General features: G+C 39.2%; 2 protein-coding genes across 2 annotated transcripts in view; one reads left to right on the top strand and one right to left on the bottom strand.

Annotated features, from left to right (window-relative positions):
• LOC136694205 (zinc finger protein 420-like) overlaps positions 1–25,644 on the top strand; it is a 190,093-nt gene that overhangs the window by 100,702 nt on the left and 63,747 nt on the right. The window lies entirely within an intron of this gene.
• Positions 1,191–6,866, bottom strand: LOC136694016 (zinc finger protein ZFP2-like). Its single transcript, XM_066667355.1, has 4 exons — positions 6,633–6,866; positions 5,818–6,088; positions 5,657–5,666; positions 1,191–5,283 (listed from the first exon to the last, which is right to left on the bottom strand). The coding sequence occupies exons 1-4, from the start codon at positions 6,864–6,866 to the stop codon at positions 3,948–3,950; spliced, it is 1,851 nt and encodes a 616-aa protein (XP_066523452.1). The 3' UTR covers positions 1,191–3,947.

Raw genomic sequence — 25,644 nt, 5'->3', positions numbered from 1 at the left:
CAAATTATTTCTCAAATTAGTTTCCAAATCCGTTCCCCATATTCTTTTTCTCTGAATTCAATCCCTCTGTATTGATCAACAAATCTTTTTACTTTTACATTATAACACTTAACTGTAGATATTGTTACAGTTAATTGCTTACATTCTATCTGACATTAAGGCTTGATGTTAACCAACTCAATCATTTAATCTGTATTCTCTATTTCCAAGAATCAACCTTTTAAAAGCTTCAAAAGACAGCGTAGGCACTTCCTTACATGTAGATGGAATTAAATGAGACTCATCTGATTGTACCAATCTCCCAAATGGACATATCCTCCTTATTTTAAACATCTCATTTTAAGTTTTAGCATTTTAATAAGTTGCAACCTTTCAAAATTCAGTTCCCACTTGATACAGCTTTAAATCAAATCACATCATTAAAATTTAGTTCCCATTAAAAACAACAGTTTTATCCAATTCAAATCTCAGAAGGCCTCTATTTACCAATCACCATTTCTATTCCATATTCGCAACAAAACCTTAGGCAAGGTTTTCCCAAACAGACAAACAACAATAAACACAAAACACAGCAAAACCTTAGGCAAGACAAACAAACAAATAAAACATACAAGGTGCACATTTTGGCATTTTTTCTCTCAAGCTAGTCTTCTACTGTAATATTTGTGCTGCAGTCATTTTACTTGGCCAGGTATCAGTCTGAATTCATTCAGAATGATTCATTTATTCACCTTGACTGTTTTCTCAACTATTACTCCTTTTTATTACACATTTCTTTTTCTGAAACCTGGTCAATAATTTACACGGTTCCAGGACCCAACTACAAACCTCTGTAAAGTACAAAGCCTGAGTAACACCAATGCAAAATTTTAAATAGGTTCTGCTTACCTCTCTTTTATGTATGTCGGCTGTGCGTCAGACTCTCACTCACAGAAGAATGCAGCGGTGTCCCCCATTGACTTGCTGCTGATCATGGTGTTGATCAGCACCAGCGGTATGGATCTGTCTCAGCTCCCTGTGGTACCGGCCACCAAAATGTCAGGCGACAAAGGCTTTCACCTTTAAAGCCTGACTTAGCTTTGAATACACCTTATTAAAAATCACAATTTCTATAGAAAATCAATAACTAAAAAAAATCACAGACACTGGTTTCAGATTTAAAAGAGAACACGTTTCATACTTTATTTAAACAGGTTAAAGTATAATCACATCAACTCTGGTAAGTCTAAAAAGTGATACCAAAAGCATTAATTAAACAGGGTAAGGTATAGACACATTAACCTGGGTAGGTCTAGGAATACATACACATTTGTGAAGCTCTCATTTTTAATCAGTATTCAGTGGTGATAAGGATATTACCCCACCTTCTTCATGCACTCCATAGGCTGAGCTGGATTCCATTACAATCAAAGGGTACCTTATTCCCCATGTACATATAAGGACTTCTGCTTCCGGTTAACTCTTCAGACCTTGTTTACTAAACACTATTAGGTTTAAAAGAAAGTTTGTGTGCTTTTTTAGAAAAGGTTCTTATCTATACTCAAGGCCATTTTACTCTTTCCCACACTTTTTTATTCCGATTCAGTATGTTCCTGTTCTTCAATTTTCTCATAGCCTTTGAAAATCTCTTGACTAACACCTGGCTTCTCCCTGTCCTCCCAAATATGATCCCACATGATTTTTTAGGTTGTTGTATAGACATTATTTGTTGCATCATTAACAATGCTTTCAGTATCTTCCAGCCAAGTTTTATCAAATAACCTCAGACTTCAGGTCTCAGACCTTGAGCTGGTCCTTTCTCACAGTTGCCCTGTGTGCTAATAAAGCAAATTGATACAAGTTTTAAAACTATCTCATAAAAGTGTATGTGTAATGTTTACCAGAATTCTGAGCTGGAGGAATGTGTGTAATCAAATAAGATAAAGTTGACTACATGATAATACTCATATATCACTCAAAATACACACTGGACCATGTTATTACAGCCACATCAATGTCTAATGTGATAAAGTGAGTTAATCCAGCTAAAGTCAGGAGCTGCAAACCCAGGCTCACTGCTCAGTGACTCTCAAAAACTTGATTATTACACTTCACTTTCACTTTTAGTCAATAAAACTTATCACTAACACAGAAACAACAAACTGCCTGCAGTTACTTCCTCGTTTGAAATTTACAATAGCCCTTCACAATTTATCTTCCAATATATACATATGTGTATACATGTATAAAAAAAATGCAGCAATTCCAAATGGTCTGACTTCCCCATGCCTGGAATCACTTATATCAGTGGTCCTCAAACAGTAGCACACATACCACTGGTATAAGTGATTCCACCACTTGCTGCTTCAGCTACGTCAGATGACCTCCAAAAATGAACTAGGCTACTTCTTAAAAGAATTAAGAATAGATGTCTCAATTAGCCTGAGAACGCCTCAGTGTCCCTTTGGAAGAACTGGCTAGGGAGAGAGAGGACTGGGTTTCTTTACTCTGACTGCTTCACCTGTTACCCAGACCTGGATAAACTGTGGACAATGGATGAAGGAAATAACTAAAAATCTGAAACTGACAAATGTTCATGTGTAAATGACATAACGTTTCACAGTTTTAATAATTAAAGTTCAATAAAATCAGTTTGTGTTGAAAAACACAACATGGGCTATTAATAAACCATAGTTGATTGTGTCTAAGGGAAGGGCTAGGGCAGCATTCCCCTACTTCTTTTCTTCCAAGGAAGAAAGCCCAGATTCAGCTACTTACTGAAAGTAAACAAAGGGCAGGGACAGCCATGGGCCATTTGGCCGATCTGGGCACCAACAGAGTCCTGTAACACTGTTTAACACAGCGCCTCGCTTCCTTCACCTGCTCCAAGCTTTGCACCTATAGCTTATTAAACACAGAACTGATAGGAAATTGACCTCTCTTCACATTTTTATTGCTTTAAAAACACTCACTTACCCAAAATTTGATATGTTCTTATAAATGAATAATTGTATTTAAAACATTCAGATTCAAAAGCATTGTCCACAACGACTGGCACCCCTACTCATCCATTTGCTGGATGATCTCCTCTGGCTCCTCAGGGTTGGACTGGATGGGCGGTGTGCCGGGCTCTCAAACCCCGGACTGTGTCTGTGGTTTAGTGCAGTTGTTCCACTGAACTAAAGAGGGAACTGAACCGACTTTCAACATCCTTTTTCTCTGTGATTTACTGATAAATTAGTTACTACTAAAATGTCTGCTGCATATCTGTCTCAAGTGGTTTAACAAAATAAGATGAGGTTGTTTCACTGTAAAAAGTCACACAAAGTTCAAGGTCTTTTATAAAACAGTGGAAGCTCAATACGGAGAGGGAAAAATAATCTGTAAGAATTAATTATGAAGCCACAACTTGAAAATAAAAACAATTCCCAAAACAGTCCGTGATATCTGGTATCACACAATTCAATCACACATCTCCAAATCCCCAAACACTACACAATTCAGCTTTAAGGATAAATTTACGTTAAATGTGACCCAGGGCGGCACGGTCGCGCAGCAGGTAGTGTCGCAGTCACACAGCTCCAGGGGCCTCGAGGTTGTGGGTTTGATTCCCGCTCCAGGTGACTGTCTGTGAGGAGTTCTCCCCGTGTCCGCGTGGTTTTCCTCCGGGTGCTCCGGTTTCCTCCTACAGTCCAAAAACACACGTTGGTAGGTAGATTGGCAACTCAAAAGTGTCCGTAGGGGTGTGTGTGTGTGAGTGAATGTGTGTGTGTCTGTGTTGCCCTGTGAAGGACTGGCGCCCCCTCCAGGGGGTATTCCTGCCTTGCGCCCAATGATTCCAGGTAGGCTCTGGACCCAGCGCGACCCTGAATTGGATAAGCGGTTATAGATAATGAATGAATGAATGAATTTGACCCAGTACAGTAGTTAAATACAAATTTCTGAAGGTAGTTGCTCACACAGTGCTACTACTTCTGTTCTGGGTGAATGCAGTGATGGTTCAGGACAGAACTCTGACGAATAAAACTCTTCCCACACTCTGAACAGTGATACGGTTTCTCTCCTGTGTGAATGCGCTGGTGTTTTTTGAGACTACCCTGTTGAGTAAAACTCTTCCCACACTCTGAACAGTGATACGGTTTCTCTCCTGTGTGAATGCGCTGGTGGGTTTTGAGACTACCCTGTTCAGTAAAACTCTTCCCACACTCTGAACAGCGATACGGTTTCTCTCCTGTGTGAATGCGCTGGTGTGTTTTGAGATTACCCTGTTGACTAAAACTCTTACCACACTCTGAACAGTGATACGGTTTCTCTCCTGTGTGAATGCGTTGGTGTTTTTTAAAACTACCCTGTTCAGTAAAACTCTTCCCACACTCTGAACAGTGATACGGTTTCTCTCCTGTGTGAACGCTCTGGTGTACTTTGAGATTACCTTGTTTAGTAAAACTCTTCCCACACTCTGAACAGTGATACGGTTTCTCTCCTGTGTGAATGCGCTGATGTGTTTTAAGACTCCACTCTTCAGTAAAACACTTCCCACACTCTGAACAGTAATACGGTTTCTCTCCTGTGTGAATAAGCTGGTGTCTATGTAGATGACCCAGTTGGTTAAAACTCATGCTACACTCTGAACAGTGATACGGTTTCTCTCCTGTGTGAATGCGCTGGTGTGTTAGGAGACTACCATGTACAGTAAAACTGTTCCCACACTCTGAACAGTGATACGGTTTCTCTCCTGTGTGAATGCGCTGGTGTGTGTGGAGACTACCCTGTTCAGTAAAACTCTTCCCACACTCTGAACAGTGATATGGTTTCTCTCCTGTGTGAATGCGTTGGTGTCTATGTAGATGACCCAGCTGAGTAAAACTCATCCCACACTCTGAACAGTGATATGGTTTCTCTCCTGTGTGAATGCGCTGGTGTTTTCTGAGACTACCCTGTTGAGTAAAACTCATCCCACACTCTGAACAGTGATATGGTTTCTCTCCTGTGTGAATGCGTTGGTGTTTTCTGAGACTACTCTGTTGAGTAAAACTCTTCCCACATTCTCCACAGTCATAAGTTTTCCATTTGTTTTCACTTGTCTGAGATTTCCTGTTGGATGTGTGAGTGTGGGGAGTATCCAAGGATGTTTCCTGAGAACTGGAGCTTCTGTCCTCCATATCCTCACATTTAATCCCTCCTGATCTCAACATTGTGTTATATTCCACTTGGAAATGTTTCTTGATGCACCTATGGAAAAAATCTGGAACTTTCTTGAACAACAGGAGCCAGAGAATATATCCAAAGAGATGGTCTTCTGTCCTGGAAGACAATAAAGAAACAAAGATAAATTAGTTAAATTCTCTCTCCCCTGGCTCTCTATTGGAGACCAATGTTCTCCTGAATTTGTAGTCAGTTCCACCTTAAGTACTGCTACTGAAACAGCAAAAAATAAGTCAGTATTGACAACTCATGGTGCAGGAATAGAGCAACATCTAGGGCTGGGCAATATAAGCGCAAATCAATATCATGATTAATTGTACATTTTACCTTGATTACGATTAATGAACGATACAAAGGCTTGAAATTACGTTACTCTCCTCTCCAAGCTACAGTAACTTTTAAGAAAAATAGACCAAATTCAACTAAGCTAAGTATATAAATAAACAGAAGACAAGTGCAGGAAATATGATACCAGCAGCCCACTGATAGACATACATGAGACAACGGGACACTGACTGGAGAAAATAACCTGATTTGGAGGTAGGATAATGGATGTACAAGGCAGTGTAAACAATAGTGCAAAGAACTGTAATAGAAGGAGGTAGGATACTGGATGTACAAGGCAGAGTATACGTGCTGTGTTGATGGTCCAGGAGAGGTCCTCTGTGACGTGCACACCTAGGAACTTGGTGCTGCTCACCCTCTCCACAGCAGCCCCGTTGATGGATAGAGGGGCATGTTCTTTGTGAGTTCTCCTGAAGTCCACAACAATCTCCTTGGTCTTCTCAGTGTTCAGAGAGAGATTGTTGTGTTTGCACCAAGAGGCCAGCCAGCTCACCCCGCTCCTGTAGTGTGACTCATCGTTGTTGCTGATGAGGCCTACCACAGTCGTGTCATCTGCAAACTTGATAAAGAGGTTGGAAGTGTGTGATGGAGAGCAGTCGTGGGTTAGTAGAGTGAACAGAAGGGGGCTCAGCACAAATCCTTAGGGAGCCTCTGTGTTCAGAGTGATGGTGCTAGACGAGTTACTGCCAACCCATACTGCCTGTGGTCTTACAGTCAGGAGGTCAAGCAGCCAGTTGCACAGTGATGTGTTCAGTCCCAGTCTGTCCAGTTTCTGAATGAGCTGTTGGGGGATGATTGTTTTGAACACAGAACCTAAATCAATAAAAAGCATTCTGACATAGGTGCATTTCTTGTCCAGATGAGTAAGGGCTGAATGGAGAGCAGTGGAGACAGCATGATCAGTCGAACAATTTGATCAATATGCAAACTGGTAGGGGTCCAAGGAGGGGGGGGGGCGGGGGGGGAGTCCTGATGTGTTGCATGATTAGCCACTCGAAGCACTTCATGAGTATAGAGGTAAGTGCAATCGGGCGGTAGTCGTTGAAACAGGAGGGTGATGACTTCTTTGGGACAGGGATTATAGTGGTGGCTTTGAAGCATACAGGGACCACAGCCTGACTCAGTGAGGTGTTGAAGATGTTAGAATACACCTCTGCAAGTTCACCAGCGTAGTCCTTCAGCACACAACCAGGTATGTTGTCAGGTCCAGGAGCTTTCAGAGCGTTGATCCTGCTGAATACACTCCTCACCTTGTGTGAGCACCTGGTCTCCAGGAGGGGGGGGTGGATTTGTGCCGGGGTGTGGTTTAGTGCCTCAAACTGAGCGAAGAACCTCATTCAGCAGAGAGGAGGTGCTGTCACGGGTCTGTGGCGGGGTTTGTAATCCGTAATGGACTGAATTCCCTGTCACAGGCTACAAGTGTCTCTGCTGTCGCTAAAGCATTGGGCTATCCTCTTAAGAGTGCTGCCTTTTAGCCTTTCTGATGCCACGGGACAGGTTGGCCCTAGCTGTCTTCAGGCCTGCCTGGTCTCCAGCTTTAAAGGCAGCAAATCTAACCTTCAGCAGCTGTTTAGTAACCAGGCTTGTGCTGTAAATATGCTCCAGTATTAAATATGGGATTTTTTTTCTAACGTCTCTGGGAGCTTGTTTACATTTAACTTCTTTTTGATCCGTGTCATCTTAATTATACTCAAAAGCACATACTCACAGCACATCCAAAACCAGACACTAGCTGGTCGAGTCGCTTGGTGTGATTTGGCATTTAGGTTGCGTCCATATGGCAGATAGGGGCAGAATCACATGACTACAGCTTGGTAGTGTGGTTTTAAAAGGACAGTACATGAACACACAGTTGGGACATAACAGAATAAAAATAATCAATATAATTGATATAGACAAGATTATGTCAGTTAGAAATTTTAAATGTGAATTTAGATTAATTGCCCAGGTATATTGCCTTCAGTAAAACAAGGCATAAACGGGGTGCAAATATTCAAACACATTTATCTTCTGTAAAACACTGTATAAACACGGTGTAAATATCTTAATCATGTTTATCTTCAGTAAAACACAAGGTGTAAATATCTTATACATATTTATCTTCAGTAAAACACGGTATAAAGGTGGTGTAAACATCTTAAACACGTTTATCTTCAGTGAAACACTTTACCCAACAAACACGGTTACGTTGTGATGTTTTTTTGGTGCCCACAATGTTGTCTCTTTGGTTTGTCACTACGTTGTGACAAAGTTGAAATGAAATTCTTCAGAAAGTTATGACAATGTTGTCTGACAACTTTCTGAGAGGTTGCCACAACGTTGTCACAACCTTCTGAGGAATTTCATTTCAACGTTGTCACAACATAATTGTGTTCGCTGTAAAGCTAGTGTGAAGTATAAAGGAATAAGAAACATTAGTTTTGAAGGAACAAGTGTGGTTTTATTAATCTCAGAGGCTTAGGAAATGCAAAAAAAAAAAAATTGTATAATTCTAAGATAAACCCAGCCAAAACCTCTTTTTATCAACAATCCTTTAATTCCACTATCAAGAGGAGAATGCAAATTATTATTGACTATGTGCTTAATTTAGACTAGTAAAACATAAATACAAAATATTATATATATTTACTGTAAGTCTAGTCCATATCTGAACATTTGTTATCACCGATATCCAACAACGATTTGTTAATTTTTTTATTAACAAAAAAAAAATTATTTCTGAATTTACAGCCAATACAAATCAGATTATTTTGGCTGCACCACTGTAAACCAAACCAGACAATCTACTTACATTTTAAATTGCTGAATTTTCTAATCCCAAACTGGTGAATTTTGCAGAATTTAGTCCACATCTAGTCCATTTAGTCCACATCTGAACATTTTTCAATCAGTTAAAAAACCTTTAAATTTAACACTGATATCCACAAATGGATTAAAAAAAATAAAAAAACAGATGCCTAGCTATTGCTGAATTTACCACCAGTTCCATGCTTTAGAGTGGTGCAAGCGACAAAAGCAGACCATCTATTTGCATTGTTTTTGAAGGTGCTGAATTTAAGCCAGGTTCAAAAGTTGTGAAGTATCAACCCAGTGTAACGGGTGTGCTTCTGGACTTTAAAGTTGTCAAGACCGTCCGTCCGCACTCCTGTTAACCCATAAATAGGTTGTGTTCTGTAAGATCTGTGATGCACAAAGGAAGGACTCGGACCATGGCCACTGCTGGTTCGGGTTCTTTAATCCTGTATAAATAGACAAATAAACTCATAAATTTCTGAAGTGAACATGTAGCCCTGTAGTGAACATACACACTGCTCTCTCTCTCATACACGCAGGTTATCAGCCTCCTCCTCTCAATTAGACATTCACAGGCTGAGATTTTCTAAATATTCTCTAAATTATATAAATGCACATGAAAATGAAATAAATTAAATATGAATTTGTCATAAAATTACATAAACCAGCTCTGTATGTAAATACAATGAGCAAAAACACTGTAACTTAATAAATGTATGTTTGAACAGTGAACAGAAATGACTGGGAGAATTACATACCTGTATAAATAGACAAATAAACTCATACATTTCTGGAGTGAACATGTAGCCCTGCAGTGAACATACACACTGCTCTCTCTCTCATACACGCAGGTCATCAGCCTCCTGTTAGCAGAAATGCACATGGCGGGCGTGCAGCCACAGAGCACATATCTCAGTTAAAACTCGACAAAGAACACATTTTACACTTTCAAAGTGCTACATATTTAAACGTTCACAACCCTGCTTCTAGAGTTTAATACTGCCCATTTTATGTCATTTTACTTTCAAGTCAGTTACTTCAGGACCAGTTAACGTCAGTGGACGTCCAAAATGTGTGTTATTTTGGGACAAATTAATATTGTCAGTGGACATCCGGAATGCGTTTTAAATCAGGAGAGAGAGAGAGAGAGAGAGAGAGAGAGAGAGAGAGTGTGTCCGGAGGCTCGTATATTCAGAGGTAAGTGATATTTAATCTTAATAAAACTTTAGTTTCACTCATTCTGGTAAAGTATAAGTATGTATTTGCTAGAGCTCTAGCAAAGCAACAGCTATGCTAGGTTAGCATCTCAGTGAAGACAAGTGAAGGAGTAGAGGAGGATATTAGTTAACCCATTCTGTATAAAAAATTAAAAGTAATATTACATTATTAGCAGTAATATTTTTGACATTTATTTCAGCAGGTCTGGGTTGCAGTTACATGCAAGCCACCTTGCTAACAATGCGAATGTTAACCAAATATCAAAAGAAGTGCTGGGCTGGAAAGTAAAATCATACAATACCATTTGTGCTTTTCCAAATATGTGAAAATCATCGGATGAACGGTACTTTTATCTGAAGTTGTGTGTAAAATATCGATGTATGGAATCTGTTATTACTTTTACTTAGAAAATCAATACATATAATTTTATCAGGTGCACCAAAACATTTACATATGATACAATATATTGTTAGACTGACAATTTTATTCCCACTCAGGTATCCAACTAACTTGGAGTATGTACACATTCCCCAAGGTTTAACTGTGAAATATAAATGTTGTGGGGAACACTAATGCAAGTATGTATTTTATTATATTGTAGAATTAGTAATAATATTTTACAACTTATAAGCTGTGATCTGATTATTAATGAAAGCATACATGTTTTGAGTCAATACTGTCCATCCTCCAGCACCTTGCATGTGTCACTCAAGCAAAAGCTAGAAAATGTGCCACTTTTCAATATTGCAGAGATCTGAAGGTTTCGGTAATTTTATCAGGCAAGGAAGTCAACAGATGCATCAACAGCATTGTCACCAAATGCCCAGTGCTGGTAGCAAGTGAACCAACATCATAAGTATTATTGTATATTTTATAATTCTGAAAATATTATATATAATATGTATAATATTATTATAATATTTATAATATAATACTATAATATACTACTAGATTTATATAGTTTTTTACTGTAAGACCATTATTAATATTCTATTATATTAATATTTGTCTAATATCGTTTCCTTATTCTATCTTATTTGCGCTACACTATTGTCTTTATTGATATAATTTATTGGATTATTATAATAAAGCTTTCATCTATTGTGTTCTGCTTTGTTTTTACAGTTGTCTGATGAGGTTGATGGAATCCATACTTTAACAGTGAACAAAATTCACCAGTTCAGCAATGGATTTACCGCTGTACTCTCTAAAATACACATCGCCACACTGACGTTGAGATGAGAGAGGACTTCAAAGCTTACAGGTTTGATTTAAACATTTGACCTAAATAATAATTTAACGATTATTGCATCAATGTGGCTTCTGTGCTTTCATTCATTCATGTATTCATTCATTGTCTGCTTGTCCAGTTCAAGGTTGTGGTGGGTACAAAATATTTACATACTACCTGGAGTCACTCTGCGCAAGGTGGGAACACACCCTAGACAGGGCACTAGTCCTTCACAGGGCACCACACACCCACAATTTCACTTACGCACTCACAAAATGGACACTTTTGAGTAGCCAATCCACCTGCCAATGTGTGTTTGGATCATGGGAGGAAACCAGGAGCACACAGAGGAAACCCATACAGACACAGTAAGAAAACACCAAACTCCAGAGGGGGGCACCAATGTAAATTAATAGTTAATAGGTATGGGATCATTATTAAAGCATTTTCCTTCATGATGTATAGGCACTGACTTCAAGAATAAACTTATTTTTCTTGACTTACAACTCTGACCCCCTCATTAAGTATGATAAAGTAAACTGTTGCCACACCAACTGAAATAGTCACAGTCAATGGAAAGTCAGTATTATGTCTTAGTGTGTCATGCCAAGTCTATTTCTGTTTTTCTGTAGGGTGAACCTACAACATTATATCTGATAATTCACCTGAAAGATCAGGACTGGGAAACTGGTGTTTCCAGAGGAAGCCAGAGTGTGGTGAAAGCTGAGTTGAGGTTTGCTGTCATAGTGCAGTAGATGATGCCTTCTTCACAAACCCCTGTATGTATCACGACTTCAAAATTGAATACCCTGCACACCTGAAAACATCATGACATTTCTCCAGAGAGGCATTTTAAACATGTAGTTGCAGAGTGTGACTTGAGTGATCAGACTCCTGTACTAAACCTTTCAAGCCTCCACTGAACCAATGCACACAATTTCTGCATAGAAAGTTTACCTCTGCCAAACTCAAACAACACATTGGCCTGTGTGTAGACATGTACAGTATAACCTGTGGTATATGACTGCCAGTACACTATTTTCAAGTTTTATTCTAACGGAAGATGTGTACTGAAAACACAAGCAATAATTTTCCTTCCACTGTCATATTTTTATTAATTAAATGTATTGGGTTAAACAGATTTAAAAAAAAAAAAAAGGTAAAATTTAATGTATATATTAAAATGTCTGTTTTGCGTATTTCCTCTTCAGGTGGATTTTTATTAATTTATAAATTGCTTTATTTTTGATTTTGCCTTTTTACATAAGTAATTGTTTCGTACACTGTTGATTATGTTGTACCAACGTGTGTTTTTGGACTGTGGGAGGAAACCGGACCCCCAGAGGAAACCCACGTGGACACGGGGAGAACACACCAACTCCTCACAGACAGTCACCCGGAGCGGGAATCGAACCCACAACCTCCAGGTCCCTGGAGCTGTGTGACTGCGACAGTAACTGCTGCGCCACCGTGCCGCCCATTATGAATAATTGTGTTAATAATTCTGGTACACTTTAGTCACCACAGGGTACAAAATGGTTTGTCACTGGTGTGATATATATAAAGCTAATGTTTTAGCCCCTTATGGTTCCAAGTACATTTACAGGTACAAAAACATGACTACATAAAAGAACACTGAAAGGTACTGTATTGTACCTAAAAGAGGTACAGCCCCAGTGACAAGCTTTTGTACACTCTATACTTTGTACTTTGTTCAAATCTGTACTTCATTTTCTTAGTATGCAAATTTTTGTTTCATTTACATGTGTAATTGAATACAGAATATTATTTTTTATATATTTTCATTTTATATATATATATATATATATATATATATATATATATATATATATATATATATATATATATATATATATATACACACACACATGTAATTGTGTGCCATGTTTGAGTCACATATTTTGGGCTAATTACAAAAATTTTCCAATATGTTTATAAATATTTTGCTTTTACTTATGGGTGTAATGTTTTTTTCCAACCAGGATTGTGAACTGACAGGTACAATTAAATACTAATAGAAGTGTTACATAATGGAAACTATTAAAAGAAATAATGGATAAACTATTAGGAACCAATGGGTTACATGATAAAAACTATTAGATGTAGACACCATTAAAATCCAGTCTGAACCATTAAATTCTTAATGGAACCTACTGTACTTTGAAAGTACATTTGTAATGTGACTCTGTTACTCGTCTTTTCAAAGTTTATGTTTGGATGTCTTTTCAACTTTAATTCAGTGTTTATTGAATGACATTTAGGTACATGATTTCAGTGTTGAAATAACGGCTTTAAAAGGACGTCTTTAATGTGAATTTTTTTAGTCATCTTTTCAATATCTATGTTTGGACGTCTTTTCATCTTTCATTTTCAACCTTAAAAAAACCCTGATTGAACGACATTTAGGTACGTGATTACAACGTTGAAATAACGGCTTTAAAAGGACGTCTTTAATGTGACATTTTTAGTCGTCTTTTCAACCTTAAGAAAACGTTGATTAGACGACAGTCAAGTATGTTATTTCAACGTTGAATCAACGGCTAAATGTTTACTGGGTACTGTAAATAAATAATGCTACAAAAACTTCAGTAACCAAAAATAGACCTGTTTACTTAATTTTTTTTTCACACAAAAGTACCCCTTTGTAAAAAACTTGAGGACCAATAAAGTGTCCTGATAGTACCATAAAATGTGAGAAACTTATCCTTGCGAGGACATCTTGTCATAACAAACAAAACTACGCCACCCCACACACAAAAGCAGTGTTAATTCACTAAAAACTTAGTCCAATCTGTAAAAGCTACCAAATACACTTTTTTAACCCAAATCAACTTCTGTCTGAAATAATAGTAGTAATTAAAACATAAGTAATAAAATTATGTCGGTATGGAACTCTGTGGATGTTTTCAAAGTGGCCAATAGGTTGTCATTTTACCATACGGCAATGTAATTTAATAATAACCTTGTTCAGACAACGTAATCAGTTCCACATTTTGACAAAGTTGTAGCAACCTTGTAAGAAAATAGACAACGTTGTGTGTTTGCTAGGGTGTAAATATCTTAAATACATCTTTATCTTCTGTAAAACACTGTATAAACGGGGTGTAAATATCTTAAACACACATTATCTTCAGTAAAACACAGTATAAACGGGTTTAAATATCTTAAACGCGTTTATCTTCAGTAAAACACGGTATAAACGGGGTGTAAACATCTTAAACACGTTTATCTTCAGTAAAACACGGTATAAACGGGGTGTAAATATCTTAAACGCGTTTATCTTCTGTAAAACACTGTATAAACGGGGTGTAAATATCTTAAACACACATTATCTTCAGTAAAACACAGTATAAACGGGTTTAAATATCTTAAACGCGTTTATCTTCAGTAAAACACGGTATAAACGGGGTGTAAATATCTTAAACGCGTTTATCTTCAGTAAAACACGGTATAAACGGGGTGTAAATATCTTAAACGCGTTTATCTTCAGTAAAACACAGTATAAACGGGTTTAAATATCTTAAACGCGTTTATCTTCAGTAAAACACGGTATAAACGGGGTGTAAATATCTTAAACGCGTTTATCTTCAGTAAAACACGGTATAAACGGGGTGTAAATATCTTAAACGCGTTTATCTTCAGTAAAACACGGTATAAACGGGGTGTAAATATCTTAAACGCGTTTATCTTCAGTAAAACACGGTATAAACGAGGTGTAAATATCTTAAACACGTTTATCTTCAGTAAAACACGGTATAAACGGGGTGTAAATATCTTAAACGCGTTTATCTTCAGTAAAATACTGTATAAACGGGGTGTAAATATCTTAAACGCGTTTATCTTCAGTAAAACACGGTATAAACGGGGTGTAAATATCTTAAACGCGTTTATCTTCAGTAAAACACTGTATAAACGGGGTGTAAATATCTTAAACGCGTTTATCTTCAGTAAAACACGGTATAAACGGGGTGTAAATATCTTAAACGCGTTTATCTTCAGTAAAACACTGTATAAACGGGATGTAAATATCTTATAAACGTTTATATTCAGTAAAACACGGTATAAACGGGGTATAAATACCTTAAACACATATTTACCTTCAGTAAATACAGGTCTTGATTTCTCTCCGAAACACAGCTCTCCTGCTTCTCCCCCACACACAAACATTCTCCGCTCCACAACACCCGCCCCCTCTCACACGATTGGCTGGAAAATCATAACAGCTGCTCTCCTATTGGATAGTCACCACAGAGACAGCGCCCTCAGTCCAGAGCATAATTTCAATAGGTTGTTTTTAGTCACGTGGTTATTCCATACAGTGGGCAGGAAAAGAACATGTGTATGGCATGCATTTGGGGCCAAAATCGTCTTAATTCTAATGCCTGTACACCTAAAATTATAACCTGTACAGACAAAAAGTATGTGCGTGTTGTTGTATTGAGACGTGTTCTCACGTCTCAATACAACAGCAACCCGTTGAAACAGCAACCCGTTTGGCTGTTTCTGTACCCGTTTGGAAGCTGTTTTGATCGCTCGGGTTTTCCTGTTTACTCATTTCCATTGTTATTTCTATATTTATATCTGTTTTTATAACCTACTAACCATCCATAGATCTATCTTTTAGATTGTCTCCGCAGGAATATTCATTACAGAGGCACTAAAACTGCCACCGGACCCTGGAGTAACGTTCTTGGTGTAAGTTACTAAAATTCACTAAAAGCGGTAAGTACCTGCAATTGCATGGCTACTACTGGCTGTTTTGCCTGCTCAGAGTGTGGCATGTTTAGTTTAACGCCCTTTTCCACCTCTAGCGATAAATATAGTGGTTGTATTTGTAGTAAGTGTCAGCTAGTTAGCTCTCTGGTGGATAAAGTGGACCAGCTAGAAGTGCGCATCCGGAGCTTATTATTGTTGAGGGATAAACAGCGAGATTCAGTGTTAGCAACTCCGGGTGCCTTAGGGAGAGTTAGCACCCCCACGACTCCGGCGTTAGAGCCCTCACAGCGGGGTGAATGGGTGACGTCTCGGCGTCATAGCCGGAAAGCTAAGGCTGATGCTAACGCTGAGGCCAAAGCTAGCCCACCGGGACACCACGCTCCTCCGATTCGCGTGTCAAACAGGTTTGCCCTGCTCAGCGAAGGACCCGCTGAGGAGCCTGTTAAGAGTGCTCTGGTTATAGGAGACTCTATTGTTCGGCACGTGAAATTAGCTACTCCTTTAGGGGCACCGGCAGTAACAGTTAGCTGTTTATCGGGAGCCAGAGCGCCGGATATTAGTGGCAACCTTAGACTGTTAGCTAATAGGAGATATTCGAGGGTAGTCATTCATGTAGGGGCCAATGATATTCGTCTGCGGCAGTCTGAGGTAACTAAGGGTAATATTACAGAGGTGATTAAACTGGCCCAGACGATGTCCGATGCCGTAATCTGCTCTGGCCCCATACCAATGCGGCGTGGCGACGAAGCTTACAGCAGACTTTGGGCGTTAAACTGCTGGATGTCCAAGTGGTGTTCCGAAAATCAAGTGGGCTTTATAGACAATTGGTTACGTTTTGAGGGCAAGCCTGGTCTTATAGGTAGGGATGGTATCCACCCCACGCGGGAGGGTGCTGCCTTACTTTCTTGCAGTATAGCACATAGTCTTTTAGTTAGTCAGCAGAGTAGTGTAGATAGCTGCTGACAATCCAGAGCCGGGACCAGGCCGCAGACAGACAGGCTAAACCGACCGTCTGCGAACTGTCTTGAGACGTCACCCAGGTTCAACTGTATTGAGACTGTGTCTTTCCCCCGAACTAAATGTAAAAGTAGAAAAACAAAATCAGCCTGTTTCAGCAACCTAATCAATATTAAATCATACACAACACCTAGCAGCAACACCTCAGAACTAAAATTTGGGTTACTCAACATAAGATCACTAAACTCAAAAGCACTCATCGTAAATGATATTATAAGTGATCATAAATTCAATGTTTTCTGTCTCACGGAAACGTGGGTTAAACCAAATGAATATTTAGCACTAAATGAAGCCACCCCCCTAGGCTATAATTATGCACATAGCCCAAGAATATCAGGCAAAGGAGGTGGAGTATGTGTAATTTACCAAAATACCCTAGAAATTAGTCTTAAACAATGTGACACCTTCTTTTCTTTTGAGGTTCTCTCCACTATTATTACAAATCCGGTCACAAAAAAGGACGCATTTTTATTATGCAACATTTACAGACCACCAGGGCCTTACTTAGAATTTCTGAAAGAATTCAGCGATTTTGCTACAAACCTAGCGGTGTGCAATCATAAAGTTATAATTGTAGGAGATTTCAATATCCATTTTGAGAAGGAAAGTGACCCACTAAAAAAGGCATTTACCTCAATCTTAGACTCTATTGGTATTACTCAAAATGTAACAGGGCCTACACACTACTGCAGCCACACTTTAGACTTAGTTCTGACACTAGGTCTTAACATTGACAAAATTAATATCTTACCGCAATCCTCAGCAATCTCCGATCATTACTTAATTTCATATGAGCTACGTTTTATCCATAATATATGTAAGAACCCTCGCTATTCTACAAGGCGTATAATAAAACCATCTACCGCCCTACAATTTATAGAAAACCTACCAGAACTATCGACCCCAGTTCCAACTCCATCAGACCAAATGGACCTAGATGTACTAACTGATTACCTAGAAAATACCTGTCGATCTACTTTAGAAAAGGTAGCACCACTTAAACATAAAAGTATAAGACAGAAGAAGCTCGCACCATGGTATAACGATAAGACCCGTACTTTAAAACAAACATTACGAAAACTAGAGTGGAAATGGCGATCAACCAAGCTTGAAGTGTTCCATTCTGCCTGGAAGGACAGCCTTATAGAGTATAGAAATGCCCTCACTAAAGCTCGCTCAGCATATCTGGCCTCGCTGATCTCCCATAATAAAAATAATCCGAGAGCACTGTTTAGTGTGTTTTCTAGAATTACAAAAAATCAAGCAGGTTCTGAACAACTAATTCCAGCAACTCTCACCAGTAAAGATTTTATGGACTTTTTTAATAATAAAATTGAGAATATTAGACAACAAACTCTAGCCACAGGATCAAATCCATCCTGGCTGCCACCTGATGTGAATGAAATAAAACATAATATAACTGTAAAAGAAAGACTTGAAACCTTTTGCCCACTCCCACAATTAGAACTAGAGAAGATTATCACCTCCGCAAACTGTACAACTTGCACACTTGATGCAATTCCCACAAAGTTGCTCAAAGAAGTACTACCAGCTATTATTGATCCTCTTTTAACTATAGTAAACTCATCGCTTAGTCTGGGCCATGTACCCAAAGCTTTTAAACTAGCAGTTATTAAACCTATGATCAAGAAACCAAATCTTGATGCTAGTACACTGTCTAATTACTATTTCTAATTTGCCATTTCTGTCTAAGATCTTAGAAAAAGCTGTGGCCCAACAACTTAGTTCATATCTACATAAGAATCATATATATGAAAAATTCCAATCTGGATTCAGGCAACATCATAGTACAGAGACAGCTCTAGTCAAGATAACAAATGATCTTCTTCTTGCCTCTGATCAAGGCCACGTATCCCTGTTGGTGCTTCTTGACCTAAGCGCAGCCTTCGATACAATAGACCACAATATTCTCATAGAAAGGTTAGAAAACATGGTTGGAATCACAGGGACAGCCCTATTATGGTTTAAATCTTACTTAACGGAACGTTATCAATTCGTAAAAGTAAACAATCTAAATTCAAATTATTCTAAAGTAAGATTTGGAATTCCACAAGGCTCTATTTTAGGACCATTATTATTTACATTATACATGTTACCGCTAGGCACAGTTATAAGAAACCATGACATTAACTTTCACTGTTACGCAGACGACACACAATTGTATATTTCAGCCAAGCCCGATGACAAACACAGATTAAAGAAAATAGAGGACTGTGTAAAAGACGTGAAAGGCTGGATGTTGCGTAATTTCCTCCTCCTAAACAGCAACAAAACAGAGGTCCTGCTTTTGGGTCCAAAAGTGACAAGAAATAAATTATCAGACTTAATTTTAAATCTAGCTAACTTTCCAGTTAAACCTGGTTCAGCAGCAAAAAATCTTGGTGTCATAATTGACCCGGATTTATCATTTGATCAACACATAGGTAGTATCACTAGGACAGCTTTTTTACATCTTCGCAATATTGCTAAGATTAGAAATGCCTTATCCCTCCAGGACGCAGAAACATTAGTACATGCCTTTATTACTTCAAGGCTTGACTACTGTAACGCACTACTGTCAGGATGCACCAGCAGCAATTTAAGAAAACTTCAACTAGTTCAAAATGCTGCAGCTAGGGTCCTCACTAAAACTAGAAAATTTGAACATATCAGCCCAGTTTTATCATCACTTCATTGGCTGCCTGTTAAATTCCGCATTGACTACAAAATTTTGTTATTAACATATAAAGCTCTACATGGGCTTGCTCCTGAATATCTTCAAGATACAATTTCCTATTATGAGCCCCCACGTTCACTCAGATCACAGAATACTGGATTTTTAAATGTTCCCAGAATTCAGAAGGCCTCAGCTGGGGGAAGAGCCTTTTCTTATAAAGCCCCCCAACTCTGGAATGATCTTCCAGAAAATGTTCGGGACTCAGACACAGTCGCAATCTTCAAATCTAGGCTAAAAACTCATTTGTTTAGTTTATCATTTGGTAGCTAATGCTCCCCCATAGATAAAGGCGGCAGATCCGGGGGGTCCATGGACACAGGGAATTATAGTAAACTGAGATGCTGGTGCTGTCGTCCTGCCGTTTCTCGCGATCACTCAGGTTTGTTGACGGTGGAGCGGAGGGATGCCAGTGTTTCAGGATGCTCCCGTGTCTGTGTGTCCTCCTGGTTCTCTCCTTTTAGTTAATGCTGTCATAGTCAGATCTGCCGGAGTCATTAGCCACACTCTGGAAATTTTCATATTTTCTACTTTACAAACACAAAACAGTTCAAAACTAATTCCATCCCTTTACATCTTTCCGAGTAAACGACTGCCCACCTGTCTGTCTGGACACTGATGGATGACTGTCGAGATCCTCCTCCACGCTTCAGACCAGCTGCCCACGCTCCAGCAACCACCAAGTGCCTTGAAGCTGTCCCTACACTGAAGTTCTCATGGACTACTAACTATCATCACCAGTAGATTGACCAGAGGAGGATGGGTCACCCCTTGTGAGCCTTGGTTCCTCCCAAGGTTTCTTCCTCAGCTGGGGGAGTTTTTCCTTGCCACTGTCGCCCCTGGCTTGCTCACTTGAGGGTTTTACATTTGTCTTTACATTTCATGTCAAATCTTGTCTTACTGGAATTCTGTGAAGCTGCTTTGTGACAACATCAGTTGTGAAAAGCGCTATATAAATAAATTTGATTTGATTTGATTTGATTTTATGTCTACAGAACTATTTTTTCAGTGTTTTTACATCTGCATAGGTATTTTTCATGTACAGATGGCATATTTTTAGGTCTACAGAGTTTTGTATTTTTGTTTGCTTGATTTAGGGTTCTTTGTTTGTTTACTTTATTTTATTTACCTGTACAGACGTTATTCTACAACATCTTGACCTTTTCAATAAAGTTGCAACATTTTGCCGGTAGATGGTGGTATTTACTTACACATTGAATAATGTTGCAAAGTTAACGTAAGTGTTTTATTAACCTGCTGCTTTGTTTTTTAGAATCTGTAGGATAATATACTTTAGTCTGTACACTTCAGATTTGCTTTCAACAGGCATTTAATTTAATTAGATCCTCAACAAGTAGCTTGATGCTTTGTCAGCAGAGTCAATATAAACATCTGCTGACAATCCAGAGCCGGGACCAGGCCGCAGACAAATAGGCTAAAACGACCGCCTGTGAACTGCCTTGAGGCGTCACCTAGTTTCATCTGGATTGAAACTATGCCTTTGCCCCGAATTAAATGAAAAGGTGAAAAAACTCAGCTCGTTTCAACAACTTAATCGATATTAAATCATATTCAGATGACAGCAGCAACACCTCAGATTAGATTTAGATCAGATGAATATTCAGCACTAAACTAAGCCACCCCTCCAGACTGTAATTATGAACATAGGGCAGGGTAACAAATGAGACAAAGGCAGAACTAAGGCGGAGACATGAACAATAACAGACAGGGCCATGTGCTGAGAGAGCACATGGTGGGGAAAACAAACAGGATTGGGCCAGGATGTGACACTGCGCTACTCAACAAAGTGTATAATAAAACCATCTACCACCCTACAGTTCATAGAAAACCTCCCAGAACTATCAATCCCAGTTCCCACTCCATCAGACACCATGGAGCTAGATGTACTAACTGACTACTTAGAAAATACCTGTCGATCAACTTTCGAAAATGTGGCACCACTTAAAAGAAAAAGTATGAGACAGAAAAAGCTTGCCCCATGGTACAATGATAAAACCCGTACCTTAAAACAACCATCATGGAAACTAGAGCGGAAATGGTGATCAACCAAGCTGGAAGTGTTCCACTCTGCCTGGAAGGACAGCCTTATAGAGTATATAAGTGCCCTCACTAAAGCTCGCTCAGCATATCTGGCCTCGCTGATCTCCAATAATAAAAATAATCCTAGAGTACTATGTAGTGTGTTTTCCAGAACTACAAAAAATCAGGCAGGTTATGAACAACTAATTCCAGCAACTGTCACCAGTAAAGCCTTTATGGACATTTTTAATAAGAAAATTGAGAATATTAGACAAAAAACTCAACCCACAGTATTAAATCTGACCTGGCTGCCACCCGATGTGACCATGTACCCAAAGCTTTTAAACTAGTTATTAAAACTATGATCAAGAAACCAAATCTTGATGCTAGCACATTGTCTAATTACAGGCCTATTTCTAATCTGCCATTTCTATCCAAGATCTTAGAAAAATCTGTGGCCCAACAACTTAGTTCCTATCTACATAAGAATCATATATATGAAAAATTCCACTCTGGATTCAGGCCACATCATAGCAATGAGACAGCTCTTGTCAAGATAACAAATAACTTGTTATTGATATGTTTTAAATAAAATAACACTTTATTATACAGCCCGTGTCTTAAAGTGTACTTTCCCGGCACTTACTGCATATATTCACACGTTTTACGGTGTACTTTCCCTTGTTTTAAAGTGTATTTAATGGGTACTTACAGTATACCTTCCCGTACCTCCCTTACAATTCAGTGCATCTAAAATGCATGTTTTTTACGAGTACGCCCCCAACACGTAATGCATCTTCTCGCATCTTAAGGTGTATTTACAGCGTACATCTAAAAAATTTATCAGCCCGTGTTTTTACATGTACGACTCAGACACTTGCTGCATCTTCTCAGCGTTTTAAAGGGGGATTTAACTGGTTCTTACAGTGTACCTTCCCATAACAAACAGATTAAGATGTGTGTGTGTGTGTATTCATAATGAGACATATAAAATTTCATAAACGTGTTTTTTTTTTAATAATTATAAAGAAACCACACGGTTCACTCCTTCTTACAGTGTAACTACAGTGAAACAATGGGGAGTGGGCTGGATTATATTGTTCCTTACAGTTCTCTGCTTCTTACACTGTAACTACAGTGAAACAACGGGGAGTGGGCAGGATTATGTGGTTCCCCACAGTTCATTCCTCCTTACATTTACATTTATGCATTTGGCAGATGCTTTTATCCAAAGCAACTTACAAAAGAGGTTCTAACATTCAAACTACAGCACAATTTATACAAAATACCTTACATTGAGTGCAATATGCCAGGAAGTAATAAGTGCATTAAAGAAAGACTTTCAGTGCAAGAGATTTCAAGGATTTCTTGAATGCGGAGAGGGTTTCTGTTGCTCTGATAGTGCTTGGAAGCTCGTTCTACCAGGGTGGTACCAGAGATGAGAATAGCCTCGACTGACCTGTACGGGGGGTTGGCCGTGTTAGTTGGCGCTCCTTTGAGGAACGGAGAGGGCGGGCGCTAACATAGGGTTTTAAGAGTCTATTGAGGTGTAGATGGGAGCAGAACCAGTGAATACTCTGAAGGCCATCATAAGTGATTTAAATTTGACGCAAGCAGCTAAGGGTAGCCAATGCAGCTCAACTAATACGGGTGTGACATGTGCTCTTTTAGGCTGGTTGAAAACCAGGCGTGCCTGTACTTATATTGTAAGTTGTAGTGGAGTATGGATCGAATAAAGAAATGAAAAGTTCTGAATGAAAGACTCTCCACTCTGATAAGGATTTTTTTTGGGACCAAATTCTACATTCCACAGAATGCGTGTGTGCGAAAGACTCTGCACGCCCCCCCCCCCCACACACACACACACACACTCACGCACACACATAATGTGTACATCAAAGACTGACCAGGACACTTTCCAATGACCCCCTCCTCATCTTCAGAAATGGAAAGATAACAGACCCAGTTTATGACGCTTTTAGGCAGAAGAAGATCAAACAAAGTTTGGAGACCAGGATCAAAAAGGACCCCAGTTATAGCCATGGGTGCCTAGATTGGCGCCTAGATAGGCACTGATTATTGTTTGCAAATCGACAGATGGCCCCCAGAGTTGACCTTGCGGTGAACTCCCATAACTTGGCTCAAACCAAACTAATAGCATGGACCAACAGTGCCCCCAAGTGGACGTTTGCGAAATCACGTTTCGCCCTGCTACCTTAAGTCCATAACGGACGCATCGAGTATTTATAAATATGTTTATGCAATATGTATGAATGTTACTCTCTGTTATTCTCAATGTCTACTAACTAATGAAGGGATGTGTATTACTGTTTAATCATGAAGGAGAATTTCTGTCTCTGATTAGGAAAACAAATTAGTTTCTAACATCTAGCATAATATTGTAATGGATGTAATTGTAACGTACTCAAGATATATAGATACATGGATATTTGATAAAAATAATCCAGGACACTCATTATGCAATACCCCAAGTATGTATAATGTATTTTACCCTAGACATTATTCTATATTATTCAGTATATGTGCCTCTTTTCTCTCTCTGAAATGTGAAACAAGTCACGTGAGCCTCAGACCCAGGATCCAATCAAAGAAAGGAGACCTCCCAAATGGGCGTGACCGCGCCACATCTGAAAAGGGAGTGCCCAACTCTGTTCAGTCTCTTCTGCTACTCTGTCTGAGCTCTCTTGCTCTTTTTCAAGCTGACACTCTTACTCTTACGCTCCTCACGTAGCTCTTCACTTCGCTTGTGACGCTCTTCCTTCCTCTTTACGCCGACAAGACGCTTCTTCAAAAAGACTCTAACAAAGGACCTCACTCAACTTCCAAGGGACGCCTTGTGCTAGTTAGCAGTGTGATACAGAAACTACAGAGTAACGTCGAGTAATTCTCAGTAATCTTTTCTTTGTTTATTTGTGTTCATGTTTTGTCGACCAATCCAAGTTTAACCTTACGACTGATCAAAGCAGGTGAAACTTATTCGTGGCCAGAGTAAGAAACACCGCCGTGATAGAGGAAAATCTTAAAATAAGTATAAGCTTATTAATTCGATTTTTAGTTCTGGAGACTGCAAGGACAAGCGAACTTCTCTTCCAAAGCTTCCATATGGATGGAACCTCCCACTCAGGACAGTGAGCCAGAGGAAATCCTTTCATCTGCGCCACCAGGCTCTGAGTATGCCTGACTCGCGGGTGACCAAATCCACGCTGACCCAGTCTGAAAGCTCCCACGGAAGAACTGCGGGAATTAAGCGGGACTCCTCTCTCCCATAACCTCAAAGCGCCTCTGTACCCATCGAGTGGTTGAGATCGACAGAAAAGTAAGCTAAAATTACGCACTTCCAGAGCTGAAAATTTAATTAAATCTCTTGGTAAAATAATCTCTTAATCAAACCATAGCAACATATATTTTCAAGTCATATCGCCTAGCCTATCTCTACATTTGAACTGGTTTGACCTGCGTTGATCCTGTAAGAATTTCTAGGATCATGCTATGTTTAGTAAATATTCTCTTTCCTCTTAATAAAATATTTCCATTATTTGAAATAACAGTGTGTGGAGTCTGTTCATTAAGAGTCTGAAAATCCTGAAGAACTCACGTAGCGATGACAGTATTCACTCCCCAATTACTTGTTAATGTTTTTATCATTTAAGTCAATCATAATAATGACAATTATTATCATTAGTCAAAACGTCATTAATCAGAACGAGTTGGAATAAGGTAAAACGCTACATATACATATATTTATTGGCGCCCACGCGAGGCAGGAGAAAGTCTTTTAATGAACAAACTGTAAACATTGATAAATAATCTCAGCTTGGGTTTATAGAAATGCTTTCCGCTGTTTATGTTGCTGAATAACGATTGAGATTCAAAGCTTGATGTGGGCAATTTCGTGTCGTGTGTGTTACTGTTGAAAATCTGTTCTGTGGTATATACTGTTGAAAAATAAGCTTGTCGCTGTTTGAAGTGCGTGGCTCTGCGCCATTTTGCATGCATTAAACTAAGGCCTCGGCACCCCCATTGCGCGTATTCCGCAGTGGGCCATTGCTGCGGTTCCACCCTCGGCCGCAGATTCCGGCGCGAAGGACCACCGAACCGAATTCCTCCGCTCGTTTTAAAACTGGGTCGCTACCAGTGTTAATAAAGAAATCGCGCGCTAGGCGATTGGAGATTAATAATAGAACACAGCCGAAAATACGGCTTGTGTAGAGAGCGGTCTGCTCTGCTCAGCTCTTCCTGGCGAACTGAACCCGAATTCAGGAAAGGAACGACCCCTTTGAAGGGGCGGAGCTAAAACTAAGGAGGGAAATTCAAAACGCCCCCA

Source organism: Hoplias malabaricus, chromosome 4 (assembly GCF_029633855.1).
Source record: "Hoplias malabaricus isolate fHopMal1 chromosome 4, fHopMal1.hap1, whole genome shotgun sequence".
NCBI classification, from domain to species: domain Eukaryota; kingdom Metazoa; phylum Chordata; class Actinopteri; order Characiformes; family Erythrinidae; genus Hoplias; species Hoplias malabaricus.
Note: the sequence above shows the minus strand (reverse complement) of the source record. Positions and strands in the feature narration are given on the sequence as shown.